This window comes from Phacochoerus africanus, chromosome 8 (assembly GCF_016906955.1).
Source record: "Phacochoerus africanus isolate WHEZ1 chromosome 8, ROS_Pafr_v1, whole genome shotgun sequence".
Taxonomy (NCBI): Eukaryota; Metazoa; Chordata; class Mammalia; order Artiodactyla; family Suidae; genus Phacochoerus; species Phacochoerus africanus.
In genome coordinates, this window is record NC_062551.1 from 100,723,879 (window position 1) to 100,749,930 (window position 26,052).

The 26,052-nt window shown below is 50.2% G+C and overlaps 1 protein-coding gene across 1 annotated transcript in view; it reads left to right on the plus strand.

Moving 5' to 3' along the window:
• The window catches only part of L3MBTL4 (L3MBTL histone methyl-lysine binding protein 4), a 243,846-nt gene extending 219,730 nt beyond the window's left edge, over positions 1-24,116 (plus strand). Inside the window, 4 exon segments of the mRNA XM_053743522.1 lie at positions 9,940-10,132; positions 10,261-10,491; positions 18,711-18,774; positions 23,483-24,116. Of these exon segments, the coding sequence (XP_053599497.1) occupies positions 9,940-10,132; positions 10,261-10,491; positions 18,711-18,774; positions 23,483-23,707 (713 nt within the window). The 3' untranslated portion in view covers positions 23,708-24,116.
• Positions 24,117-26,052: the final 1,936 nt, after the last annotated feature.

Genomic DNA, 26,052 nt, shown 5'->3' on the forward strand with positions numbered 1-26,052 from the left:
ACACGTAGGAGGTCTTATGCGGGCACAGACTCTGGGGTGGGGGGACAAGGATCAAGCCCCCTGCCCCACCTCCCACAGCTTCTCCTGGGTGCATCCTTAAAGCTTGCTTCCTTGAAAGCAGGGTAAACATTGGGAATATGCACAACTTGTAAAAATAAGAAAATATCCCTAAGCCACTTCTGCCTTGAATTTGCCCCCAAATCAGATGTGAAAAGTGAAATGTGTTATACAAATTTCTGGGAATTCCTGTTGTGGCACAGCGGAAAAACAAATCCGACTAGGAACCATGAAGTTGCAGGTTCAATCCCTGGCTTGCTAAGGATCCAGCACTGGTTAAGGATCCAGCGCTGCCATGGGCTGTGGTGTAGGTCGCAGACGCAGCTCGGATCCCACATTGCTGTGGCTATGGCGTAGGCCCGGCAGCTGTAGCACTGATTCGACCCCTAGCCTGGGAACCTCCATATGCCACGGGTGCAGCCCTAAAAAGACAAAAAATACCCAAAAAATGTATTTCTCTGTTTTTAACAAAAGGATCACAAGTAAGAGATGTGATAGACATGTGGGAGTGGGGGTGCAGTTTTAGTTCATGAGGGCAGCCTAGCTCCCGCTGGTCCTCTCTCCCAGAGCAGACCCTGCAGGACCCTCCAGAGCTGCCCTGGGCTGGAGCAGCCTCCTGGGCCAGAGCAGCCTCCTGGGCCACTTTGGGGCGGGAGCAGCTGGTCCGCAGGCGGCGGAGCACGGAGGCTCCTGGGACACGCAGATCAGGGACTGCTAGGCCCCTGGGCTGCTACCTCTAGTTCTCTCTGTAACAGTCAGAACCTCCACGAGCGAGCCTTTGGCACCATCAAGAGCGTCCATGCTCAGCTCCTGCCAGAGAAGGGATGGGCTGGACTGCCTTTCACTTCCTGGCAGGCTGAGCACCCATCCTGGTCTTTCCAAAGCCCCCAGAGCTGCTCTGATCAGGTCCACTTGGGTCCTGGATAGAATCCCTGGAAGCATGTGCATTTGAGATAAATCTGGCAGTATTTCCCAAGATGTGCCTGGAGACAGATGCGGCTCAGTCTCACAACACAGAGGCTTTCTTTATTAAAAAAGGGTCAACTCTGTCCCCCAAGTGCCACCTCTGCTTCCATCTTGGGATAGAAATGTAAAGGCAGTGACAGAAAGAACCCACTCTCGAAGGACAGGAGGGAAAAAAACGGCACCAGTGTGAGGGCGCTGAGGTCAGCACGTAGCCCTGCCTGCGGTATCCCTCCTGCCAAGTCGATGTCTCAGACCATTGCACTGTCTGTAACAGGGCTCATCACCGCCCCTGAGAAGTCATGGGGGGGGGGGGTAAATAAAAATAAAGAGTACAAGCTTTTTTTCCTTGGTCCCCAGCTGGCCCCAAGTCTGGACTGGGGCTGGCAAAGCTCTCTGACACCCACTGGTCCTGGAGCCCAGGTTCATTCCAGTGTGTCCTTGGTCATGCTGATGGAGCCATCCTGCTGGCAGGCACACAGCTGTGCCCTGGGCAAGTGGCATCACCGTGAGCCTAGGAAACTGTGGAGTCCTTAAGTTTGACCTGGTTCTCTGATCAGCTTGAGCACCTGCAGACCCCTTGCCTGGACAGTGTGTCCAGTGATTGAGAAGAGGGTGGTACAGGGAACAAGGAGGCAGGTCCAGCAGGGCATCACTCGTGGCATGTCTGTGGCAGGGGCATCAGCTTTCCATCAGGCAGGAGGGGTCCGTGCTTCTGCTCCTTCCCACCACTGACACCTGCCTTGTCACTTGTCAGCTGTCAGCTATGGAACACTTCCTATGTACCAGGCGCCATGCTGGTGTGTTCCAGAAGTAGCACAGAGGCTGCCATGTGAGCTTTGAAGGTTTGTGCTTGTATTACTTCGCTGCCCCCCAGCCTCCAGGTGATCAGGACTGTGCACATTAAGAGTCTGGCTGGCAGACCAGCCTGGGCTTTGGCACTGGTTTCGCTGTGCTGCCCACGTGGCAGCAGGGCCCACATGCCACCCGAAGCTCAGAGGGCTCTGCGTCCAAATCCATTTGCCTTTCGATGTGCTCCCATCCACCGCTGGAGTGAACGTTTCTTCCCGCACAGAAGCATTTTTGTTGGTGTCACACTCTCATGTCCATAAAGATGGCAGGGCCTTTCCATATGTCAGTTCCAACCTGACCTGGCTTGTAATTCTATAACTGCTATTGGAGGAGGCAGGGAGGTCCCAGGAAAGGGAGGCCGGCTTTGAGAAGAGCAACTCCAGTTCCCGGTCAAGCTGACATCCGTGTTCATTCAATTATGCTCTCACCTTTGCAAGTGAAGGAAGCAGTCTTTCAGAGGATTTAAAAAAAAAAAAAAAAGACATGCTGGGTGACTGGGTTGTAGTATTCAATCAAAAGACCTTAATTAATGATGTCTCAAGCTGTGTGAAGCAGGTATTAAACTAAAAGGTCACCCTTTAGCCATCAAAAAAATATGCTGCACTAAAGTCCTTTATTAGATGACTAACATATCAAAAGTTAATATGGTTTTTTCTGCATTTTTGTTAAAATGAAACTAAGCAATATCTGCTTCTTAAATATCAAGTTGAGGAGTTCATTTCCAGCCTTTTCAGTAATGAGTATATTTGGCAAACGAGAGCCCGCAGGATGGAAACTCATTTCCTGGCACAGAGCGAGTTAGCATTTGCCACAGCATTATTTGTCTCTGCAGTGAGAGTCCTCAGACAGCTCAGCAGTCCCATCCCGTGTGAAGCATCTGTACCCCTGGGTATCACGTGTCAGGTCTGTGCTACCCCATGGGGATGCGAGGCTGAATTGGAAATGATGGTCCTTGAATTGATGCTCTGCTGATGGATGCTGCAGAGTAAACAGACAGCTTCCATGTAGGGCGACAGGTGGTGAGGGTCCGATGGGATCCCCTGAGGAGGCAGGACTCACCCGCCCTGGGCTGCGAGAGAGCTGTGAGCACGGAACCCAGAACCGATGGACTGACTCTAGGATTCAAGGCCCCTTAGAAGAGCGTTTGCTGCAAAAGATCAAAGGAAGGGACCAAAGCCCTGCCCTTGAGTAGAAGCAACAGGGCCAATTCCCTCCCGGGGTGGGGGCAGCATCCTGCTCTAGGAAGCGTGCATTTCTTGCCACTTCCCCTGCTTGTTCAATGACTTACTCTACCTGGGCTCAGCTGTGTTGGCAACAAACCCTTAGAAGCGCCTCTGCCGGTGAAGGCAGCCGGGCTGGGAAGCTAGGAGGCCAGCAGGGGCAGCAGGAGAAGCCCCTGGGGCCCCAGACATGGGGGCAGCCCCCACGGTGGGGAGAGGGGGCTTCATTCCAGGGGTGGGGCTGGGTAGAGGGACAGAGACGTGCAGGGAAGACACTGAGACTCGGTGTCTAGCACGGGGTGGACACAGCACGGGTGCTGCTGAGGGGGCAGCAGAGAGGCAGGGTGAGAGCCAGATGCTGCCTGATAGGGTGGCCGAGAGGGGCCTGCAGGAGGAACACAGGGGAGGGAGGCCTGGGGTGACGGACGTGAGCTGGGCACTGCTGTTCACAGAACGAGGGATCGTGGCAGTGGAGGGTGGTTAATGGGTCCTGAGCAGAATGGCAAAGCCCAAAAGTAAGACCTTCAAGGAGGCCTGGCCTCTCCATGACTGCCTGGAAAATGGTAATGAAATTTAACCAAATATATCCAAAATACCATTTCAGCATGTAGACCAAGATGTAAATAGTTATTAAGGAAATATTTTACAGTCTTTACTTTTGTATAGAGTCATCAAAATCCAGGCCATAGTTTGTACTCACAGCACCTCTGGGTTTGCACTGAGTTTCCACTGCTCAGGCAGCCGAAGCCTGGCAGGGCAGGTGGTGGCTATGTTGGACAGGGCACAGGTGTAGACAGGTGTGGGCCATGCAGGGCCTTTCTCCCACCTGTGATTCTCTGCATTCGAAATGTCCGGGAGGACCACGCAGGCCCAGAAAGTTGTTGGGGCTCCTCTGTTCTGTTTGTCACCTCTGTTTTGAGGAACAGATGGAAATGAGGGGGTCTGACAGAGTCCTGCAGCACAGGAGTGACGGCTCCACGTACACCAAGTTCAAAGACCTTAAACAGGTGATGGGGAGGGCGAAGAAGGGGCTGCCAAGTGCGGAGCCCATCTGACCCTCCCTGCTGCCCTGCAGACGTCACTTGGGGAGAGAAACGCCCTACAGATGGAGTGGCCCAGTAAACTGGGGAAGGTGAGGCCATCTCAGATCTTACAGCAGGTGAGACGAGTCACAGAACCGGGTGTGGGGACCAGCTGCAGTTGTATTTTTTATTTCCTCCTCTTTGGATCGGTAAGCGGGTGGAATTGCTGCCCCTTCCCTGAAGAGGGTGTGTGTGCAATGGCCTCTGTGTTTAGCGGGATTAAAAATAACTCAGGGCCCGGCTTCTGGTTCCCGATGTTGACTCACTTGCGTCAGGTTTGGGGTGTGAGCCTTTGTGAGGAGACAGCCGTATCTGTACAGAGCATTTCCAGAGACGATGGTTTTCCTCTGTGGGGGAAGAGCAGAGGTGGGAAGGATGAGGAGAGGGGCAGAGAGGAAACCAGGGACCGGCTTTCATGTAGTTTTCAGATGAATTAAAATCCGTCAGTCTCTGAAGACTCTGGACTCTGGAATCTGGAATCACCAGGCCTCGTGGGTCTGTTTGGTCATCTCACCCCACAGGCAGCCCCTGAGTCACACACCATCCAAGGCTGGCCCGGCTGGCTGCCCGTGGACTTGGAGAAGACGGCCAGACACTGGCTGGGGACCTCCGTTCAAAGGCGGAGAGCACTTACCATGGAGACCTGGGTGTCATCAAGGAGTCAGCTGGGTTCCAAGAAGGTCACTGCCTCTGCCAGAAAGGTAGTGACTTAGCGCTTCTGGGGGCCCAACTGTTCATTCTCTCCTCTCCAGACGCAGCTGGATGGACTCAGACCCTCTGCTGAGTCCTGCTGCTCTGGCCACGGCCTCCTGGAATCCCGGAGTGGCCGTGGGCATCCGAAAGCACTGCAGTCTCTCCAAGCACCGGAGCAGAAATCATTAAACACTCCATTATATTTTTTCAGGCATACAACCCTGAAGAAATACCCAGTAAAAGAAAAACGGTAGCACCAAAATTCTTCCAACCAAACTGTTCTGCAAATGGCAGGGCACTGAGGTGACAAGCATTGCGGGCTGTTCTCTGGAAGTGGCAGCGCGTCTTAAGTGAAGGCGTAGCCTTATTTATCGTCGCTCACATCCATGTTAGAGGCCAAGCCGGGAACACACATACATTTCACTTTCTGATGCAAAAGGCATTTTGATGAATTAAGATGTCAGAGCCTGCAGCTGTAGGGCTCTTTCTGCAGGCTGACTCTTCTTGGCTGCCTTTCCGGGGAGCTGGGTAGGAGTTGTTGCTGTGAGGAGGAAACAGCTGGAAGCATCCAGTGTCCCTTGGCTGTCGGGGCTCCCCGGGCTGGATGCTGGGCCTGGTGGGGGACACATGTGAGTTACCAGTTAGGAGAACTCTTCTTTCCTTTTCTTTTTTCGTTGTTCTGTTATCTCAAGTTCTTTTGTTTGTTTGTTTTATTGGTGTGAAGGTCATTTACAAGGTTGTGATCACTTCTGCTGTCCAACAAAGTGACCCTGTCGTGTGTAGACACACACCTGTTCTCTTTCAGGTTCTTGTCCCACAAAGATAATCACAGAATATTGGGTAAAGTTCTCCGTGCCACACAGCAAGTCCCCGTTGGCCAATGTTGCCCTCTCTTGGTGGGCTTCCTTTTCTTATCTAGAAGCCTCTGTTTATTCTCAGTGCCCCAAGATAGAACAGGCTGATCCTTTTGATGTTACAGGAATGGCTTCTAAGGACAGTGCACATCTTCATCACAGGCTCATGCTCTTTCATTTCTCAACAACAACCTAGTGACACGAATGGTGCTGGGCTTGGTAAAAAGTTAAAATCAGTGTATTCATATTCTGTAAGAGAGGTATGCAAAATTTTCCGTGGAAATGCTCAAAAGTCTGATTTTTTGCTCAGAATTTAAAATAATACACATCACACCACATTCTAGAGCCTGTCAGGAGCCACATAATTCCAAAGCTGGCAGCTCAGCGTGCATTCACAGCACTGTCAGTGGTATACCTGCCCTACTCTGGCCACAGCATGTGGGTCCCCACTCCCCGGGACTCCAAGGATGACTTCAGGGACACCGCAGTGTCATTCCAGGGCCACTGAATAGGGCCCTGGAGATCTTGAGTGCTGACCTAAACTTCAGCTTCCAAATCTGAAGCCAAAGAGAAGCCACATCTGATCTGCGGAAAGAAAACAAAGCGCTTCCTTTAAGTGAAAAAGTCAAAGTCCTCAACTTGAATTAAAAAAAAAAAAATCGTATGCTGAGATTGCTAAGACCTCTGGTAAGAACAAATCTCCTATCTCCGAAATTGTGAAGAAGGAAAAGAAATGAATGGTAGTTTTGCTTTCACGGCCTCAAACTGCAGCAGTGACAGCCAAGTGCATGATAAGTGCTCCGTTAAGATGGAGAGGCTTTCAATTTGTACAGGCTATTTTGAGAGAGAGGGAGACTGCATTTCCAAAACTTTTATTATTATAGTATGTGTTTCATGATTGCTATATCTTACTACTAGTTATTATTGCTGATCTCTGATTGTGCCTAATTTATAAGTTAAACTTATAGGCACGTTTGTACAGGAAAGGAACATAATCTATATAGAATTTGGCGCTATCCTTGGTTTCAAATCTAGGGGTCTTGAAATGCACCCCCGTCAATAAGGGGGGGACAGCTATCGCGTAATATTGACTGTGCACTGAACACTTATGTGCAGGAGCCGTTCTAATCCCAGCAGCTCAGTGAGGCATGAGATCTATAATTATCCCATTTTAAAGAAGAAAAACCTTGGAGTTCCCGTCGTGGTGCAGCGGAAACAAATCCAACTAGGAACCATGAGGTTGCGGGTTTGATCCCTGGCCTCACTAAGCAGGTTAAGGAATTGGCATTGCCTTGAGTTATGGTGTAGGTTGCAGATGCGGCTCTGATCCCGAGTGGCAGTGGCTGTGACTGTGGCGTAGGCCGGTGGCTACACCTCCGATTAGACCCCTAGCCTGGGAACCTCCATATGTCATAGGTTCGGCCCTAAAAAGACACAAAGACAAAAAAAAAAAAAGAAAAACCTTGATACATAGGCGCGAAGGATCTCTTGGGGTTGAGGGGGACCTGCCCTTCCCTGGATACCCCAGTCCTGTCTCAGCTAGACCTAAAGGTCTCCCCACAAAACCATCAGCTGTGGAAGAAATCAGACCCGGGAAGCAGTACAAAGAAGGCAGAACCACCATGATGACACTCTCCAAAATGCATCTGCTCTCTCTTGTGCTGCCCCTGGAGACTTGGTCCTGCCTTGGGTTAATTTGGAATAAAGCTGTCCTCGGAATTTAGCGTGGCCTCTGCTCTGGAGTCTCCCCTCTCCAGCCTGCATGGGAGGTGTCTCAGCTCCAGCCCTGGCTTAGGGATGGACAGCAGGCTCCCTGCTCAGGCCCTCCCTCCCTAACCTAAATCATGTCTTTGGAGCAGGAAAACTCGGCTCCCCACTTCCCGCCCCATCCAAGGTCAGCATGTGAATAGTCCTAACAAGCCCCCCAACCCCCCAAATGGAGGGTTCCAGGTGCACAGGCAGGACCCTCACTCCTACCCCCACCCCGGGAGGGGATCCAACCCAGCAAGTAGCTACATACCTCGGGCCTCTGGAGCCCCCTCCCGTGAACTCTGCTCCACCTGCACATCTAGCCTCCACCTCCCTCCAAATAGACTGATTTGATGGGGCCACAAACCAAATTCAAAAGCAGCTGAGAGCATAAAGCCACCTGGGTCCAAGCTGGGCTCTCTCCCTGGAGTGGTGGCCACAGGGCCCTCTCGCTACTGAAACACACTGAGTCCCTGTCCTCGTCCTCCAGGGCTGGGAGCCGGGCAGTGGACAGAGGAGGCTGGTGCCGTTCGACGCTGCCCACCACACGTAGGGTTTATTTCCAGGTCCGTGCCTCGGCACCCAGGGCCATCTGCTTCCAGTACCGGGCTCTGGAACATGTTTTTTGCCTGGGAACACAATGGGTTTTTTCCCACTTCGAAGGCCTTCAGCCTTTCTTTCTGAGTCACAGGAGCATGATCACCCTCCCTGGACACCTGCATTCCTCCAAAGCACGAGACTCATCTCCGTGTCTCTTCAGAGTCCTGTCTGTTTCAGAAACAACACATGAGTGGTTCACATAGGGCATGGGTTTGAGATCCATATGTGATTTGTTTTTTAAGCCCATGCGCTTTCAGCAACAGCAACCAACGGATTGAGGCGGCGATTCCTTTGCAGAGTAAAAGCCCAGCTCTGGCTCAGGTCTTAGTCCCTAAGAGCCCTGGGCTTTGACTCGTGGCTTCCTGGGAGGGCGCTTGCTCCATGTCACCTCCACGCTGGGTTTCCAGGGCCAGTTCTGCGTGTGCTCCCATCCAGCCTGACAACTTCATTAAAGAGCATTCACATTTGTAAACCTGCCGGTGCTGTGAAGATGTGAGCCGTCCCTTCAGAACCAGCAGCCTCACGCGTCACTGGCTGAACCGCACCGAGGAGGTAACCTATTTACATACTAAAAAGGTCAGTGTTGGACAGTCAGCATTTACAGAAGAATTTGCTGCTGCCTGCAACTGGAGCATAAGAACTGGGGAGAAGGTAGCAATTTTGCTGTCTCCTTATCTGTGTAGACGGCACGCATGGGGACATCGTGGGGACATCCATGCTCAGCGTCCAGCAGAAATGGCCAGGCTTCCTGGCCGTGAGTCCTCTCCGATCCCGGACTGGTGGGTGACTGTGCGAGTGTGCAAAGGGCAGGTCGGCCTCACCCACTGACAATGGTCATAATTTGGGGCCGGAACATTTGCATAATAGCTCTTCAGACATCATTAGTAAAACACAAACCATCATCATAAACCATCATCGAGATGTGGCTACTCCTCACTTAGCCTGCCGTTTGCATCAGGAAAGGTGGGCTCTGGGGAGGGCTTCAAACATTTCCTTCTGCGGTCCTTCAGAGTCTTTTAAAATATCAATGGCTTTATGTGTGTCGAAAGTATCCTAAAAGTGGTCACTATGAAGGTGAGAGTTTGCTCTGGAATGGCTTCAGTGTTCTTGCTCCTTGTCCACGCGCACCTCTTAAGCAGTCATTAGGGAACTGAGATCCATGGCTCCCTCTAAATGTCAGGCTATAGCAGAAGTCAAGTCCCTCTTGAAGGTGGAAACCTCGCTCAGAAAGGCTGGGGAGAAAGTGTGGGCGGCACTGGAGTCTTCCTCCTTGGTCACAGCAGCCAGTGTCCCTTGAGCCTAGGACTGTGGCCCCCAAGGGAGGCCCCATCAGGAGTGCCTGGGCCAGGGCAGTCAGCTCTCTGCTGCCTCTTCCCCCAGCCTGGCAAGGCCTTCATGTCCTGCAGGGACCTAGAGCAGCAGCTGCCACCCAGGCTCTCCAGGAAACCAGACGTGGGCCAGGGCCTGTTGTGACAGATGCAGCAGCTCCAGGAAGGAGCAGGGCTGTGTGCACATCCCGGGTGGCCTGTGGGGCCGCCCACTGAAAGTTGCATCCAGCCAGGCTGTGTGTTCACTCTGACTCCTGACTCAGAAGGGAGAGGCCAGTGGCAGTGACAGGCTGGCTCCTCATTGGCATCAGTGCATCACAGAGATTTCTTCAAAGGTGCTTAGCAAATACCAGTCTCCGGGCCTTAGTAACATCTGTTCCTCACGCTGTTGCTTTGAAGCAAGGCAGCAGTGTCACAGCACCCAGGGACTCCTCCGGCAGTGACGCTGTCTGGCCAGCATTTGCAGCGTGTATGACAGCCCTGGGCGGCCTCCCTGCCCACCTCCCTTACAGAGCATTCAGCCAAGCAGGTGCAGCACGAGTGCACCAGTCCATCTTCGTGTCCTTGTCGGCCCAGCCTTTCTAGGACCTTCCCCTGGGCTGTGAGCAGCATGGCAATCTGCTCCCGGGTGGGGCCAATGTCCCTGTGGGTCAGGTGGCCCACTGTACTGTGGATGAGGTGAGCGACTGCCCAGGGCCTGGGATGGACCTGCCCGCTGCAGGGATTTCTCCTAGGTGCCTATGTCAAACTCCGGATCCACGCATAGGGGAAGACTAGTCACTCAGACTGAGGGCCTTAGGAGGCCCTGCCCTCTGCAGCCTCCTCCAGCACTGTATCCACTGCCTCCCCACCCCCACCCCAGCAGGGCTGATTTAGGTGGAGGGGCCCAGGCCTCCAGCCCCACATCACATATTTGCTTTGAGGAAACAGGAAGGTGTGAGCCTCTAGGCTTGCGTCCTGCAGCCATGGGCGAGCACCACCCCCAAGACGCTCTGCGCCCCAGGGGCTCCTCGGCCTGGCACCCCAGGCCCAGGACCCAGTGCTCTCACACTGGGGCAGCCCTGGGCTACCCTTTCTCCATCTGCAGCCACAGGTGATCAGGTCGACCTCATGTTTATTTTTAAAATAAACCAGATCACAACAGTGCACAGGACGCCAGACAGAGCCAGAGCAGGGAACAAATTTTATTTTAGTCTAGTTTAGTTTAGTTTTTGTTATGATAATTTTATTATTATTGTTTTTAATTAATGAATTTTATTACATTTATAAGTGTACAGCAATCATCACAACCCAATTTTATAGCATTTCCATCCTAACCCCCCAGCGCATTACCCCACCCCCCAACCTGTCTCCTTTGGAAACCGTAAGTTTTTCAAAGTCTGTGAGTCAGTATCTGTCCTGCAAAGAAGTTCATTGTGTCCTTTTTTCAGATTCCACAGGTAAGTGATAGCATTTGATGTTGGTGACTCGCTGTCTGACTGACTTCACTTAGCATGATAATTTCTAGGTCCAGCCATGTTGCTGAAAATGCCATTATTTCTTTCCTTTTAATGGCCAAGTAATATTCCATTGTGTACATATACCACATCTTCTTGATCCACTCCTCTGTCGATGGACATTTGGGTTGTTGCCATGTCTGGGCTATTGCAAATAGTGCTGCAGTGAACACTGGAGTACATGTGTCTTTTCGAGCCATGGTTTTCTCTGGATAGATGCCCAGGAGTGGGATTGCTAGATCAAATGGTAGTCCTAGTTTTAGTTTTCTGAGGAATCGCCATACAGTTTTCCACAGTGGTTGCACCAATTTACAATCCCACCAACAGTGTGCTAGGGTTCCTTTTTCTCCACACCCTCTCCAGTGGTTATTGTTTGTAGACTTTTTGATGATGGCCATTCTGGCTGGTGTAAGGTGGGACCTCATAGTGGTTTTGATTTGCATTTCTCTAATGATGAGTGATGTTGAACATCTTTTCATGTGTTTTTTGGCCATCTGTATGTCTTCTTTGGAGAACTGTCTGTTTAGACCATCTGCCCATTTTTTGATGGGGTTGTTTGTTTTCTGGTATTGAGAGGTAGGAGGTGATTATAAATTTTGGAGATTAATCCCTGGTCAGTCGATTCATTTGCAAGGACCTTCTCCCATTCGGTGGGGTGTCTTTTCATTTTGTTTAGGGTTTTCTTTGCTGTGCAGAAACTTTTAAGTTTAGTTAAGTCCCATTTGTTTATTTTTGTTTTTATTGTCATTACTCTAAGAGGTGGATCTGAGAAGATGTTGCTGTCATTTATGTTGGAGAGTGTTTGGCCTATGTTTTCCTCTAAGAGTTTTATAGTATCTGGTCTTATATCTAGGTCTTTAATCCATTTGGAGTTTATTTTTGTGTATGGCGTTAGGGAGTGTTCCATTTTCATTCTTTTACATGTGGCTGTCCATTTTTACCAGCACCACTTATTGAACAGGCTGTCTTTTCTCCATTGTATATTCTTGCCTCCTTTGTCATAGATTAGTTGACTGCAGGTGCATGGGTTTAATTCTGGGCTTTCTATCCTGTTCCACTGATCTATGGACTGAATTTTATTAAGGGCCTTAGAAAATAACCCACTTTCATCTACCAAGTGAATCTCCTGGAATATTTCCCATGAGAACGGAGTGCAATGAGGACACATCAAAGTTGTTTGTCACAGTTCAGTACCGCAGACTGGAGACTCCAGAAGCAGCAAAAGGAAATAAATGACAATGTCATCTAGGATGGGGGACCAGGCAGTCATCAAAATTCATGTCTTAATGAAATAGTTAATGTTTTGGGAAAATTTTCATGGACTGTTAAGCAATAGAACATATGATGATAAAGAAAGATCTGCTTTAGTTTGTAAAATTAAACTTGCCTGACTGCTGTATTACATAGTATAAAGTGATGTAGACTCTATCATGTTGTATAAAGTATTTTAACACATAGTTAAAATACTTGAAGTCTTTACACTAAATGTGAAGGGAAGTTATCTTTGGTTGGTGGTTTGGTTTGTTTTTTGTTTTCTCCTTTTTACTTTCTTGTATTTAAATTTTTTTTTCTACAGCAAATATCACTAAAAGCAGAAATACATTCAAAACAAATGTTCTACTTATTATATTTTAAAACATTGTGGTCTGAAATGTCATAGCTTTCCTGAGGTCACGTGATGGCCAGTGGCCACTGGGCAGGAGCCCCAGGGTGGTTTCAGAGTCTGAGTCCCTGGGGCTGTGGTGTGTCCCATGGCCACGCCATCTGTTTAGACAGATGGGCTCAGAAGGGGTCCTGGTCCCAGAACCAAGGAGACAGAATGAAAGGCTGGCTAAGGTTACGCCTTCCATGAACCCACCCCACTGGCTCTAACCCTTGTAAACTGACAACATAACCCCCAGTGTCTGCGACGTCCTGCGGAAGGTGGGGTCTCGGGACCCCCGAGTGGGGTGTTAGAAGAATTTTAAAAGTTTCCATTTGTGCTATATTGTCTGATGAAGACTCATCCATCTAGATCGTGGACATGGAGGTGGAGCTTTTACTAAGCTGCTTCTCTGTGCCTGGTCCTCCTAGCAAGCCTGCAGGCAGATAAGGAAACCTATAATTTCAAGCGGAGAGACTCGCTGAGGCCACATGGCTTCTAAGGGTCAGTGGTGGGGTGATGCACCCTGGGCTCTATGTGCTGCCAGTCATCAAGCCCCTGCTCAAAACCGGGGCTGGGCTGTAAACACACTAATCCTATCCTTACAGGTCCCCTCATACAAGTCAGTGGTTACAGAGTGGGCAGTAGAGATGTGATCTTAGGGCTGAGCTGGAGCAGCTGGATGTGCAAGGAGATTGTGCATAAGGCAGGTTTGGGTGCTGCCAGACACAGAGGGCACCCATGTGTATGAGGCTTGGCTCAGGTGGGCCAGTGAGCCCCACGTTCCAAGGGCAGTTCCAGACTGAAGCCGCAATGGCTCTGGTGCTGAACTCCCTGGAAACAGAGGGCTTGTCAGCTCTGAGGGTCCCAGGACGCAGCATTCAGAGAGTACCTTCCCAGCACCACGCATGCCCTGACAGCCTCAGAGGGGTCCCTGTGCTTGCAGTTTTCTTGGAGGGTTCTAGAACAACAGTGGTGGAGGGTTCTATAGCAATGGCGGGAGCCCTGGAAGCAGATGGATGCGGGCTGGAATCCTTTCCACACCACACCCCAGCTTACCCATCGGCCATCTGCCCTGTCCTCCAAGTCACTGCAAGGACCCAAGGATGACAATTCTCAAGTCAGGGCCCAGAACAGACAGCAACTTCCATAAGCAGTTCAAATGAGAGGAGTGTGGAAGCAGAAGCTCCACAGAAGGATTGTGTGGCTTCTGTGTCCCCTGAGCAGGGGCTGGGCAGGGCACGACAAGCCAGTGCTCCTCCCCAAGGCAGGTCCTCCCTGCCCCCAGCTGAAGTCACAGTGCAGGGGCTCAGCCCCGGTGTTAACTGATTAACATGTGGCAATAGCCCCTGTCATGAGCAGCTGCAGAGCTGAGGCTGCAGCCTCCAGTGACAAAGCACAGCTCATGTCAGCGACACAGACAGAGGCTGCCCCGCTGGGCCCCCTCTGGCCTGGACCACTTTCTCTTGCCTCCCCAAACCACTCTTGTTTATGCTGAAGTCAATGGGAACAAAACACTTCTGGGCTTGGAAGTAGAGAAATACATATAATTTTTATATTTCCTACCTCTTTCTTGAAGCACTTGGCATGTTCTTCGTAGCCCAGCAGAGACTGTACAAACTCAGCCACCTACAGCGCAAGATGAAAAGCCTGATTTAAAACATGCACCTGAAATAATACTTTGGGTTGTAGTCATTCAACATTTAAGTAAAATATATTTCAAATCCCCCAAAGTCCTGGGATTTAAATAGTGACTATTGTGTCACATTAGCACTCGCCAGCTCGGAAATGACGCTAGCTCCTTCTCTCTTTTCTGGCCTTTTGTTTCCAGACTGGCCTACGAAGGGTTGCAGTTATGACAGTGCCGATGACAGCTTCCATCTGTGTGGTGCCCTGGCATTCAGGAACCTTCCATCATCTGACTGGCCTGTGGCATCAGGAAGGGGAGGGGGCAGTGGCCTGTGCAAGGCAGCCATGACGGGGATGGTCAGGAGGAGAGGCGCTGCCCATCTGCCTTTCCAGACTTGAGGTGGGTTCTGTCTCCCTGCCCCGAGCCCCCAGCACCCCACCCAGGGCCTGGCCAACAACAGGGACTCAGAAACACTCTGCCCAGGGCACTGCCGTGGAAGTGATGCTGAAGCTGAAGGCCAAAGGGGTTTAATAACTTTGTCAAGGTCAAGCATGGCTGTAAGTGCCCTGGAGCAGCAGTTCAGCCCCTTTGCATCCTGGACAACACACAGGAACCACCTGGAGAGCTTTGAACAGGATCTAGAGCCAAACTTACCCTGCAGAGATTCCAAACCAATCTAGCTGGGTCCCGCCCAGTGCTGGGCATAGATCAGAATCCCAGGCTGATCCTAAAGTGCAGTCAGGGCCAAGGAGCCTGGGCCAGGGAAGGCCTGGGGGGTGATCTGGATAGGCTGGGCTGGGCTGGGCTAGGAGGGTGGCCCCTGGGAGGCATGGCTGCAGCCCCGCCTCAGTGGGAAGCTCTGAGGGCTAGATGCTCCCCCAGCGGCAGAGCCAAGAGCTGGAGGCAGGAGGTGCTGCAGGTAAAATCCTAAGGCTCTGCCACAGGCTGGGTGTGGGGCAGAAGGACTCAGAGTGGAGTGTAGGAACAGAATGCTCTAGGGTAGCTTCCCCACCCCAGGGCTACTCATATGCTGGGCCTGATCCCTCTTGCTGTGGGGCCACCCTGTGAACTGTAGGATGTTGAGCAGCATCCCTGGCCCCCACCCACTGAGTGCCAAAAGCACCCGCAACCCACACAATTGTGACATCAAAGAGTGAGTCCAGATACTGCCCTGGGTAAGAGCACTGCACAAAGAGGATTCTTCTGGGCAGCACTCACAGGAAGTGGGGGCTGGGGGACATAGCAGGAAATCAAAAATGGAAAACTGGGGCTAGGAATCAGCTACAGGCACGTGTTGATTGCATCTCAATCACTGGCTCCTGGGAAGCCAGGCCTGCATAGGGCCCTGGACTCCCCCAGGCCCAAGCAGGTGTTCCAGAGATGGCCTATTGTCAGCACATACTCCAAGAGCCACTGTTCTTGAAAAAGAGCTGTGTGCTACTCAGACAGTTTTCAGGGCTTAAAATGTCCTTTCCTGGGCAAACAAATACAAAGAGGATCACATTCCCTGTTCTCAGTATTTTGAGCCAAGAAATCACCATCCATGTCCAAGGTAGACTGGATTTTTAAGCCAAAGAGTAGGCAGAGCTGCACCGCCCGGCAGGGTGGCCTGTGGCCGGCCGGTACCACCTGGCACTGTCCCTTGCTGTCCCCTCTCCCGCTGTCCTTTACTGTCTTCTTCAGACAGCTTTGCCATGTGTCTCAAATTCTGTCTTTTGGGAAAGAGATCCTGGTTCTGCTCAATCTGCCTTTTTCCAAAGTAAAGAACAATTTCCATGAATTCCACTGAGGCAGACTTTTCTGGTCCGAATTTTAAAATAGCCAAAGGCCCGGATCATTATTTGGTATCATTACACACTACTGCCAATCAGGATTCATTCCCCTGAGAATAATCCTGTCTTGAGCCCATGTGCTGTAGACTTGCTCAGTGCACAGCAGTAAGCCTCACAGACCACAGATCAGTACCAGAAAGGTCCCCTCCGCACTCCCCTCAGCACATTCTTTCTTCTTCAAGCTGTGGTCACTGCAGGGGATGCTTCAGATGGAGCCAGCTCCCTGGAGGGGAACTGCTGCTGTTGCCTCCAGCCAGGATGGCAGTGTAGACCGTCTGCTTTCCCGAGGTGATGGCAGCCCTGCTGGAGCCCAGGATGGCCGACTTTGGCCTTGGCCTTGCGGGGCGCAGCACACCTGGGGTGGAGGCTGAGTTGGGGAGGGTTCCCCAAATTCCCCAGAGCACAGTGTCCCACAGATGACACCCAGGCTTTGCTTTTTTTTTTTTTTTTTGTCTTTTTGTGATTTCTTGGGCCGCTCCTGCGGCATATGTAGGTTCCCAGGCTAGGGGTCCAATAGGAGCTGTAGCCACCAGCTACAGCAACGCAGGATCCGAGACGCGTCTGCAACCTACACCATAGCTCACGGCAACGCTGGATCCTTAACCCACTGAGCAAGGCCAAGGATCAAACCCGCAACCTCATGGTTCCTAGTTGGATTTGTTAACCACTGAGCCACAACGGGAACTCCACCCAGGCTTTGCTTTGGAAGGACACAGAATAAGTTAGTTCTGGGCACAACATAGCAGCTTGGAAAGACTAAGAAAAATGAGAGCGTGTGGGGTCTGAGCTGAGCCCATACTTCACCCCATGCGCCTCCTGGGGGACCTCCTTTTCCTGGCTTCCCTGTGGAGCCCAGTGTCCCTCAGTGGGGCTGCTGCCCCCTTAAATCTCTCCAGTGGCCGATGCTCCCCATTCGGCTGAGCCAGTGCTGCGGGCTTAACTGTCCTGGCTCCAGGCCCACTGGGGACCATTTTTCCAGCCTGGGTCTCATTTCCTAACAGTGGAATTTGTCATTTGCCCCTTTCCAGGGCCTCGTTGTATAACTATGCTTAGTTAGCAGTATCCTCAAGTTTTCCAAACACTCCCTCCCATGTAAAGATTGCTTTTAAAGCAATGCCATCTTTTAGAAATGATGGACATTTAGGGTGCCCTTGGATGATTTCCAGGTGCTGTGTTAAAAGGCATTTTCAAATGTAAGGAATAAAAGTACCCCTATGGGCATCAAGCAACCCTGGGTTGCACCTGTGGCTGTGATGTGCATATGTCACATCCTGCCTGTGTGTGTCCACGGACACCTGGCAGGAGGGGCTGCGGAAAGTTCACCACCCAACTTATTCACCCACTTGCACATTTGTCACACGCCTGCCCTGGCAAGATACTTGCTATAAAGATGTAAAAAGATATAAAGACAACTTAGTCCCTTCTCTTTCATGCATGTTCCCTTCTCTGGAGCGTTTCCATGACCAGAGTAGGATACACGGCCCACGGCCGGGGTGAGTGCACACTCTCACATTTCCCACACCGGTCTCACAAAGCAGCGCCTTCCCTACAATGACATGCATTCACCATGCTTGTCTCTCCCTTTAGAACCACTAAATCGAATTCATGGCCTGCGTGTGCTGTGGAAAACTGCTTTGGCAGAAACAACCACAGCCGCAGAGGAGTTAAAAGCCAGCCCCCACCTCTAGGCAATGTGACAAAGGCCCAGGCAGCTATGCCATGCGGCCCAGGCCAGGATGGAGACAAGCGGGATGGTCCTTGTGCTGTATCTTCTGCCAGAGATAACCACTCGCCTTTTCACTGGATGGCACAAAACACAAGGACCCACAAGTTGTTTTCAAAATGCTCCATCCCTGGCCACTGAACTCTGGCTCCAGTGCGCCGCCCAATGGGAACAAAGCAGAGAACATGCCCTTTCGCTGACCCTGAACTGCCTCAGATCCTCGCTACCCTTCTTGGAACAGTCACAAAGTCCATACTCTGAACAGTCAAAGATTCTCCTTGAGAACCGATTCTGGTGCCAGGAAATCTGATACAAAGGTGAGGACATAGAAGGAAATTTAGGATGTGGTCCTTATCCTCAAGGGCATCTAGTTAGGGAGATGTGAAGATGAGGGGATATCAACGCTAGGGAACCGCCCAGACTGCTCTCTCTGGGATGTGTCGCTGAGGGCGGGCAGGAGTGGTTAGGAAGCACTGCATGAAGATGGCCTCTTCCATGGCTACTTTGTTTTTAATCTAGAAAATGTTTAAGGCCTCTTCCAGCAGTAAGAGTCTGGGAGCCCATGGGTCTAATACAGAGACCTCATCCTCCATCAAATTCTGGTGCCCTCGGAGCCTCTTCCTCCCGAGACCCAGCACATCCTGAGGGTGTGTTGGACCAGCTGCTTCCATTTAACCATCCTCCACTCTGTTCTGGGTCAGACTTGACACCTGTCAAATCAGAGCCTCCTGCCCCCCCAGTTTCCTATTTACCACGTTATGCTCCTAAATAGTGATTCCTGTTCTTCTGGGATGCTGCTCCTCTCACCCCCCAAGAAGTTAATAAAAATCCCAGTCCTCCTCTTAGGGCAAAAAAGACACGTTGTACACAATTTTCCAAATCCCCTGAAGCCCACGTGCCAGCTGGGAACCCTGTGCCCTGGGCACTCACTGCCAGCCTCTACCTGACACTTCTTCCTAGGCCTCCCCCTGTTCCTTGCCCCTCTTCAGGGCACCCCTCCAGCTGGCTCCCTACACTTCCTGGCTGTGGACGCTCTCTGGAGAAGATACCTCAGTGAGGCCCCGTCTGGCATGTCTGCCTGCCCTTGGTGTAACTGTGGGGACTAACTCGGAAGGTCCCAGAACACATTCACCATATTGTTCTCCTGCCCCCATACTGGGTCCTGTCCCCAAAGTTCCATTTTTTTCTTTTTGACTTTTTTTTGGCGGGGGGGGGGGCGCACCTATGGCATATGGAGGTTGCCAGGCTAGGGGTCGAATCAGAGCTACAGCTGCCAACCTACACCACAGCCACAGCAACACGGGATCCAAGTCTGATCTGGGACCTACACCACAGCTCACAGCAATGCCGGATCCTTAACCCACTGAGTGAGGTCAGGGATCAAACCTGCAACCTCACTGTTCCTAGTCGGATTTGTTTCCACTGCGCCATGACGGGAACTCTTAAAATTCCATTTTTCTGATGGCACCACTACATTTCCTTTCTTTCAGGAGAAATCTGCAGGTCCTGTATTTCTTGAATATCATTATCCTAATTAAGCACCACACTGTGGAGTGCCAAACTATAAATGGCATCACGTTGGCTCCTCTCACCTCTTCATCTGTGGCCATCATGAGCTGCTGTTTTGTCTGCTGAGGTCTGGCGGCTCTGGATATTGGCGCCTGCCGGCCCAGGCCCTTTCTCATGCTCACCCTCATTGAGCGTCTTTGCATTTTCATCTCCCCAAAGCACCAGCTTCAGCACGTGCCTTTCAGCCTCGGGACCTAAGAGCTGACACTGCCTCCTGACCAACTCACAGGCCAGTGCTTGGCCTCAGGCCTGGCCCACCCTCCTCCAGGACACCTTCCTCCAGCCAAGTTGGCAGCTGCTGGGGGGGTGAGATGTCAGCTCAGGACTGGCCTGACTGTGTGGCCTTAAGAGGTTCCTTAGTCTCCATTTCCCCACCTATAAAATGGGCAAACTAAGAATACGCACCTCACTATCATTATATTAACATTGTTCACGGTCATTATTAATGTCAGTAACAGACACGCTGCGAATCTGTCATCCTGGCACATGTCACACTCACCCCCAGTCTGGTTTTCCTCCCCGGCACAGTTGCCCTTTTCTCCTTTGCTTGGATACATTCTACTTTTGCTTCAACATCTAGCCCATGATGCTTTTGTCAGTCGACATTCATTCAACAAACACTGGGTTATGTACTCAGTGCCAGGCGCAGTGAGAGGTTGCAGGACAGAGGCCAAGTGTGTGAGGTAAGGTCTCTGCTCATCTGCTCAGGGTTCAGGGTCAGCCAAGCAAGTGACCAACCTCAGCCACAGACCAGAGACACTGAGGGCCCAGAGGGGACCAGGGACCAGCCTGGGGCTCCTGCTGAGAAGAGCATGCCAGGGGCCAGGGTGGGGCTGCTGGGGCTGGATGGGGGATGTGGGGCAGCCGCAATGACTGTGCATGTGTGACAACACTCAAGGGCCCAGGGTGGGAGGCGGGGTGGGATAGCCAAGCAGGTCCTAAGGGCTTATCTGGGGCCCTGGATTCTGTGCAGGTGGTGAAGACACACCCAGAGCTGCCCTGCTGTGCCCACTCCCTCTCAGCTGGGACTCAGCCACTCTGCACAGAAGCCTGGATTGGATTTCTGAGCAGGACAGTGACGGGCCAGGGCCCTACAGAGCAGGATCAGAGAGGGAAGAGAGGTGCCTGTCCATCCAACTTAAAAGGTGCAGAAATGAGATGGATGGAGGGTCAGGGGAGAATGCCTGGAGCCTGGGGTGGCTGTTCCAAGGGCAAAGCCGTCTGTGGTTAGATTACAAGCATGATAGATTTTAACTCAGTTGGCTTTGTATACCGGTAAAAGCTCACAGACAGGGTCGGAGTGGGCTTCCCATAGCCTCTAGAGAGCAGGCTCACATTTAGGTACCACCCTCCCACCCCAGACACCTGCAGGTCCAGTCAACTCTCTGTTCCCAGGCCCCTGGGCTCTGGAAGGAGAGGGGCCAGGCAGGCAGGCAGGGTGTGCTAGGCCCCGTCCAGGCAAAGAGTGCTGGGCAGGGGGTCCTGGCAGGTGCACTTTGTGAGCTACGTGGGTGGAGGGGGTGCCGGCCAGCCTGACCTCCAACCTCTGCATGGCCATTGCTGCCTGCTCCTGGACCAGAGCTGGAAAGGTAGCCTCAACCAGATGGAGTCAAGTGGATTGCAGGAAGCACTAGGTGAATTTCTGGTGACTAATTTAACTACAGCTCTACTCCATCTCATCTTCAGGGTGACTCGGGGTTTTCTTTCATTTTTTAAAAAATTAATGAAGGCCTGATGAGTGAAAACAACACTCCCTCAAAAGGAATGTCAAAGGATGTGTTGCTTTAAGGATGAAGCATTTCTGTGGCTTCACAGGAAGCAATGGGACTTATTAGATCCTTGTTCAAAATCAGTCCTGTGAGACACCTTTATATTAAAATCAAATCTGGATTGGAAGAGTCAATATTATCGAAATGACTATACTACCCAAGGCAATCTACAGATTCAATGCAATCCCTATCAAAGTATCAAGGACATTCTTCACAAAACTTGAACAAAATATTTTAAAGTTTGTTTGGGAGCACAAAAGACCCAGAATAGCCAAAGATATCCTGAAAAAGAAAAATGGAGCTGGAGGAATCAGGCTCCCTGACTTCAGACTATACTACAAAGCTACAGTCATCAAAGCTGTATGGTACTGGCACAAAGACAGACATATAGATCAGTGGAACAGGACAGAAAGCCCAGAATTAAACCCATGCACCTGCAGTCAACTAATCTATGACAAAGGAGGCAAGAATATACAATGGAGAAAAGACAGCCTGTTCAATAAGTGGTGCTGGTAAAAATGGACAGCCACATGTAAAAGAATGAAACTGGAACACTCCCTAACGCCATACACAAAAATAAACTCCAAATGGATTAAAGACCTAGATATAAGGCCAGATACTATAAAACTCTTAGAGGAAAACATAGGCCAAACACTCTCCAACATAAACCACAGCAACATCTTCTCAGATCCACCTCTTAGAGTAATGACAATAAAAACAAAAATAAACAAATGGGACTTAACTAAACTTAAAAGTTTCTGCACAGCAAAGAAAACCCTAAACAAAATGAAAAGACAGCCCACAGAATGGGAGAAGGTCCTTGCAAATGAATCGACTGACCAGCGATTAATCTCCAAAATTTATAATCACCTCCTACCTCTCAATACCAGAAAACAAACAACCCCATCAAAAAATGGGCAGACGGTCTAAACAGACAGTTCTCCAAAGAAGACATACAGATGGCCAAAAAACACATGAAAAGATGTTCAACATCACTCATCATTAGAGAAATGCAAATCAAAACCACTATGAGGTCCCACCTTACACCAGCCAGAATGGCCATCATCAAAAAGTCTACAAACAATAACCGCTGGAGAGGGTGTGGAGAAAAAGGAACCCTAGCACACTGTTGGTGGGATTGTAAATTGGTGCAACCACTGTGGAAAACTGTATGGCGATTCCTCAAAAACTAAAACTAGGACTACCATTTGATCTAGCAATCCCACTCCTGGGCATCTATCCAGAGAAAACCATGGCTCGAAAAGACACATGTACTCCAGTGTTCACTGCAGCACTATTTGCAATAGCCCAGACATGGCAACAACCCAAATGTCCATCGACAGAGGAGTGGATCAAGAAGATGTGGTATATGTACACAATGGAATATTACTTGGCCATTAAAAGGAAAGAAATAATGGCATTTTCAGCAACATGGCTGGACCTAGAAATTATCATGCTAAGTGAAGTCAGTCAGACAGCGAGTCACCAACATCAAATGCTATCACTTACCTGTGGAATCTGAAAAAAGGACACAATGAACTTCTTTGCAGGACAGATACTGACTCACAGACTTTGAAAAACTTACGGTTTCCAAAGGAGACAGGTTGGGGGGTGGGGTAATGCGCTGGGGGGTTAGGATGGAAATGCTATAAAATTGGGTTGTGATGATCGTTGTACAACTATAAATGTAATAAATTCATTGAGTAATATATAAAAAAAAATTCAGGAGTTCCCATCATGGTGCAGTGGTTAACAAATCCAACTAGGAACCATGAGGTTGTGGGTTCGATCCCTGGCCTTGCTCATTGGGTTAAAGATCTGGCGTTGCCGTGAGCTATGGTGTAGGTGGAAGATGCAGCTCGGATCTGGCATTGCTGTGGCTCTGGCGAAGGCTGGTGGCTACAGCTCTGATTCAACCCCTAGCCTGGGAACCTCCATATGCCATAGGAAGCGGCCCTAGAAAAGGCAAAAAGATAAAAAATAAATACATAAATTTTTAAAAATTCAGTCCGAAAAAAATTTTTTTTTCTTTTTAGCACCACATTTGCAGCAAGTTTCCAGTCTCGGGGTCGAATCACAGCTAGAGCTGCCTGCCATAGCCACAGCCACAGCAACACCAGATCCCTGACTCACCGAGTGAGGCCAGGGACCAACAAACCCACATTCTCACTGATACTAGTAGGATTCTTTTCAGCTGAGCCACGAAGGGAACTCCCCCCAAAATTTTAAATGTAACCACAGAAATTTAGCCTTGAACAGTTAATGTACATTGAATTCATATTTAACAGAATGAACACCTTTTAAATTTAACTAAGTGTCAGAGTTCTGGGGAAAACTTAGAGCTGGCAGTGGTTGGACTAAGATGCCATCGTCCTCCATCCCCAAGCTCTGGGAAGCCATCATGTTCCTGATGCACATCTCAGCACCCAGGGGTCCCTGGGGGGCAGAAGATTTTAACAGCAGGAAATGCTGACTTGTGCTTATGGATTGACTTGCAGCAGATTGATGGCAAAGCCTTCCTGCTCCTACCACAGAAAGACGTTGTCCAGGTGATAAAGACCAAACTGGGTCCAGCTCTGAAGATTCACAACCCCACACTCATGATCAGGACCCCACTGGAGCAGACACCGACCTGGGCCAAGGAGTAGGGGGCAGGGGGAAATGCCTCACCTGAGGGGCCTCACCTGCATCTCTTAGCAGAGTGGCCACACCCACTCCAGGCGTGTTCCCAGGGTCATGTCCATGTTGGATCTGGACCTTTTAAAGAGGCCGTGGTTTTATGTTTGGCAGATCTGATGGCTGACCCGGCACCAGCAATGCAGAGGTCCAGGCCCGTGCAGGGCTCCTGACTGTCCTGCCTCAGCTCTGACTATTGCAGCGAACAGACCAGAGAAGAGTTCCTCCAGGACCATTCATATAACACATCATAAGTATACATAATAGTACTAGGAATTGGATCACTAGCAAGAATCCTAAGGGAGATTAGGACTTCTGAGGCCATAGTCTTGGAATGTCTAGAATTTCAGGTCATTTTTGCAAAACTACGTGTCACTTGCTACATCCCACAGTCTAAGAAAAATCTGTCCTTGATTAGCTCTGAACCCTTCTTCCCTTCCTCCCTCTGTGATTAGATGCTAACCTCATGTCACCCGCGTCCTAAAGAGACGGCAAGGGTGACAGCGCAGGAGGGTGGCTCATCCTTAGCCCAGGGCTCCGAGCTGTGGCGCCCTTCCTGGGCTGACTGCTAACTCCTGGACACCCCTGGGGTTCCATACTTGAGCCACCCTTGTCTGTGGACTCCCCATCTGTTGAGTGAGGTTGGAAGCAGGGGCGTAAAGGGGGAAGTCCTTGGGCCTTTGAGTCAGGCCCAGGCTTCTATGTCTTTTGAAATACCGAGTTTTGATTGCCTTACACTTTGCTTTGCATCATTTTAAAAAATATTCAGTTTGTCTCTCCAACTCCCAAGGCATAAAAATACATTCCTGAATACAGAGTGTTCCTATGAATATATTCTTAATATTCAAGAGTATATTCTTCATGAATATATTTCCTTATAAATAAATTCTTAAAAACTTTCTCCTTATAAATGTATTCATGAAGAATCTATTTGTTAATAGATTTTTGAATATTCAGAATCCTTATATATTCTATGAATAAGTATATTAATGAATAATATATTCACAAGAAATCTTTCTTTAAAACTATGTTTTTGTTGGAAATTTCCCTGTGGCAAAGCAGGTTAAGGACCTGGTGTTGCCACAGCTGTGGCATAGGTCACAGCTGCATTTTGGGTTAGATCCCTGGCCCAGGAAATGCCACATGCCACAGGTGCAGCCAAAAAATAAATCAATAAATTTAAAAAATTAAAAAAGATTAGGAGTTCCCATTGTAGATCAATGGTTAACAGATCTGACTAGTATCTAAGAGGATGTGGGTTCATTCCCTGGCCTTGCTCAGTGGGTTAAAGATCCGGTTTTGCCGTGAGCTGTGGTGTAGGTCGAAGACAGGGCTTGGATCTGGCATTGCTGTGGCTGTGGTGTAGGCCAGCGGCCACAGCTCCAATTCAACTCCTAGCCTGGGAACCTCCATATGCCGTGGGTGTGGCCCTAAAAAGATAAAAGACAAAAAAAAAAAGAAAGAAAGAAAAACCTGGCTTTGCTATGCACTCTATCTCCATCTGTCTCTGCCCTTGGGTGTCTAGCTATCACAGGGGGCTAGGCCAGCTCAAATCCTGAAAATACTCCTGGGAAGACAGAGTGAAAACTGGTCAAATACAATTCAAGAATTAAGTAGCCACTGGTGAACCATTTGGAGAACTAGTGGTTTCTCAGTGACACTCGCTGCTTCCAGGTCTTTGCCCCATAGATCCCTCTGGGCAGGTGAGGGCTGTTGAATCCTATGATCAATATAATGCCCGCTTGCCCCTGCTGGATGCCCGGGCTGGGGTGCGTGGGGAAGTCCTTCGAGGCAGCAGTAAAGCCTCAGCTCCTGCGTGACAGGCACAGAGGACTGCAGGCACGTCCACAGCATGACCCTCCCTTGGGGCCTCAGAGCCTTTAGGAACAAAGCTGCTGTGTTAGGGTCATTGCCTGCTGATGGTAGCCATACAAGGGAACAGAGATGGAGAAAAGTCAGCAGAAAGGAGGATGGAGTGAAAAGAAAAGTCAGAACACCATTAAAAAGGGAACTGGAAAGCCAACGGTGAGAGAAAGAGACTCAGTTTAAATATTGAGAGCTTTTCCCCAAGCAGTTCTATTTCATGGGAATCTGTCTTAGCTGTTCTATGCGGTTTCACCTACAAGGCAACACCCGTCCATTTCTCATTTACGTCGGTTTGAAATCAGATCATGTTCCCTTTGATTGAGGAATCTGGGCATCAAGGCAAATTGATTCCTGATGTGCGCAGAGTGGTGCGAAATCCCAGGTTAAACCCAGAATGTGCCCGCAATGGATTTTTCACAGTCCTTGAACGGTAGCCGATGGCAATTGGATT